The sequence below is a fragment of the Octopus bimaculoides genome, chromosome 20, assembly GCF_001194135.2.
Source record: "Octopus bimaculoides isolate UCB-OBI-ISO-001 chromosome 20, ASM119413v2, whole genome shotgun sequence".
Taxonomy (NCBI): Eukaryota; Metazoa; Mollusca; class Cephalopoda; order Octopoda; family Octopodidae; genus Octopus; species Octopus bimaculoides.
Window position 1 is genome coordinate 441,976 of NC_069000.1, and position 2,522 is coordinate 444,497.

General features: G+C 41.5%; 1 protein-coding gene across 1 annotated transcript in view; it reads left to right on the forward strand.

Moving 5' to 3' along the window:
• LOC106878459 (uncharacterized) overlaps positions 1-2,522 on the forward strand; it is a 10,162-nt gene that overhangs the window by 3,073 nt on the left and 4,567 nt on the right. The window contains exons 2-4 of the mRNA XM_014927674.2: positions 422-704; positions 1,378-1,734; positions 2,270-2,476. Coding sequence (XP_014783160.1) covers positions 422-704; positions 1,378-1,734; positions 2,270-2,476 — 847 coding nt within the window. The remainder of the gene's footprint in view (positions 1-421; positions 705-1,377; positions 1,735-2,269; positions 2,477-2,522) is intronic.

Here is a 2,522-nt window from a genome sequence, read left to right on the forward strand (position 1 = left end):
AGGTTTGTTTGTTTGCATGTTTGCTTGTTTGTTTGTTGGTTCAGTAATTTCAAACAGTTCCATTGCCTTCCATTCACTGTGCATTCGATTTTTTGTACTCCCTGGTAGGCCTGGCATTCGCACTGGGGTGCCCCGGCAGTAACACTACATAACCATCATGTTTACTTGTTTACTCCACTTATGGGGATGCTTTGGTCTTCCGCTACAATTAAAAATCCTTCAGTCTCTACTTTGAGTCCTGAGCTTCTCAACCATTGCTGGAATTTTTCTCTGTCTATTTCTTTTGCATTTAGTTTAGCCCAGTATTTACCATGTAGGGGCTTTTCTTGCCATTCTTCTTCTTCTTCTTCTTCTTCTTCTTCTTCTTCTTCTTCTTCTTCTTCTTCTTCTACTACTACTTTTTCTTCTTCTTCTTCCCTAGATCACTGAAAAGCAATACAATGTAGTAAGAACGTGCAGCGGCGTGTTGGCTGCACCGTGCAAAAAGATTCTGCAAGCATTCAACATCAACTGGTCACAGACCAAATGGTCGGATCTAATGAAACCTTTGTATTCCGGTTTAGCTACTTACCTGTACCTGCAACTGCGGGGAAAACCGATTGCCGGTGACGTGACCAGCCAAGAAAGCGTTTGGCGACATTACTTCCATCCAGGAGCCACCAGTAACAACAAGTTCAGAGAAGCAGCCAGTCGAGTGTCAGTCAGTAAGTCTGTTTGTGTATCTATCTGTATGTATGCACGTATGTGTGTATGTATGTGTATTATGTGTACATGTATGTATGTATGTATGCATGTGTGTATGTATGCATGTGTGTATGTATGCATGCATGCATGCTTTCTTTCTCTTTTTAATTTACAATAAACTTTCACCGGTCATCCGCTTGGAAGCAAGATTGTGAAAGAAAGCATTTTGTTTCATTCGTCATCCTTTAAATCTTAAGGATCTTTATGGTCCCAGATATTGTGATCGTTTGTAGTGTACGAATTAAGGATTTGCTTTCCCTCCCCAAGAACCCAAGTTCAGCCATAGTTTGCTCCTGGCCGGATGGTATGGATCCTGTTTCCCCAATAATAAAAGGGATGAAGCTGAAAGTGTTTCTTGGGGACAGGATTCGCAAACTCCTCATTACTGATGCACAGATGTCCCTTTTGTATGTATGTATGTATGTATGTATGTGGGTTAGAGAGAGAAAAATAGGGGTGCACTGACAAACTGAGAGATAAATTTTGAGTGAGGAGAACAGAGAGAGAGAGAGAGAGATGTTATTATGGAATGGAATGCCAATGTAGCGTCGTATCCCCGCCACCCGCCGCCGCCACACACACACACCACACACTTTTTTCTCATTGTCTGACACACGAATCGTCTTATTTCAGGCTGTGAGAAGCCGACAGATCTTGTATTTCTTCTGGATGAATCGGGAAGTGTTGGACAAGCCAACTACAACAAAGTCAAGCAGTTTCTGGAGAAATCCATCATCCGGCTGCCAATATCTCCCAGCCAGTTCCGTGTGTCTGTCACCACTTTTAGCAATTCGGCCAAAGTGCTCTTTTACTTGAATGCTTTCACCAGCAAAAATCCGATGATACAGAAGATCCGATCGATGGGATACAATGGCGGAGGCACAGAAACTTCCACCGGAATCAACGCTGTGGTCAACGATGTTTTCAGCCTGAATAATGGTGCCAAACTCATGAAGGACGCCCCCAGGGTTCTGGTTCTTGTTACAGATGGTAAGTTGCAACTTACCTAGCCTTAACCACAACACCGACAAAAATGCATTAATTTTGTTGTCTTTATTAATTCTTAACTTTTAATTTCCATTTATCACTTCCTTGTTTTAGTCATTGGATTGCGGTCATACTGAAGGGTCTTAGCTTGAAGGGTCTTAGCTTGAAGGGTCTTAACTTGAAGGGTCTTAACTTGAAGGGTCTTAGAACTTGTGATCCGCCCGCGGACCCTTGTTTGGAAATTTTTGCCCGCCGCATTTTCAAATCCCTGATTTAGGCAGAAGGTTAGCAATTTGAAGGGGAAGGGACTTATTCGATGAAATCGATCCCTACTACGTGTAAATCTTGTATATATATGTGTATAATTCGATATACATTAATAAACATAAGTTTAACACATTAAATGAACATCTTCATCAACGCTTAAATCATCGACAATTATTATTTTTATCCCTTTTAATTCAATCCATCTTCCCAAATTACGTCTCAGTTAACATTGCTGCTTTTTTTTTTCTTTCTTTCTTTGTTCTCTGCACAGGTCAATCAAATAACCGGGCTCAGACAGTAGCAGCTGCCAATATCGCCAAACAACAGGGAATTGAAATCTTTTCTGTCGGAGTTGGCAGTAATGTGGACAACGATGAACTGTTACAGGTGGCCGAAACGTGTAGTCGAGTTTTCTCCCTTGCTACTTTCGACGACATGGACAACTTTCTTCACGAGTTGATTAAAAATGCTTGCGGCGGTTCGTATGGAGACATAACAATGATTTTTGTCACTTCCTTAACTTC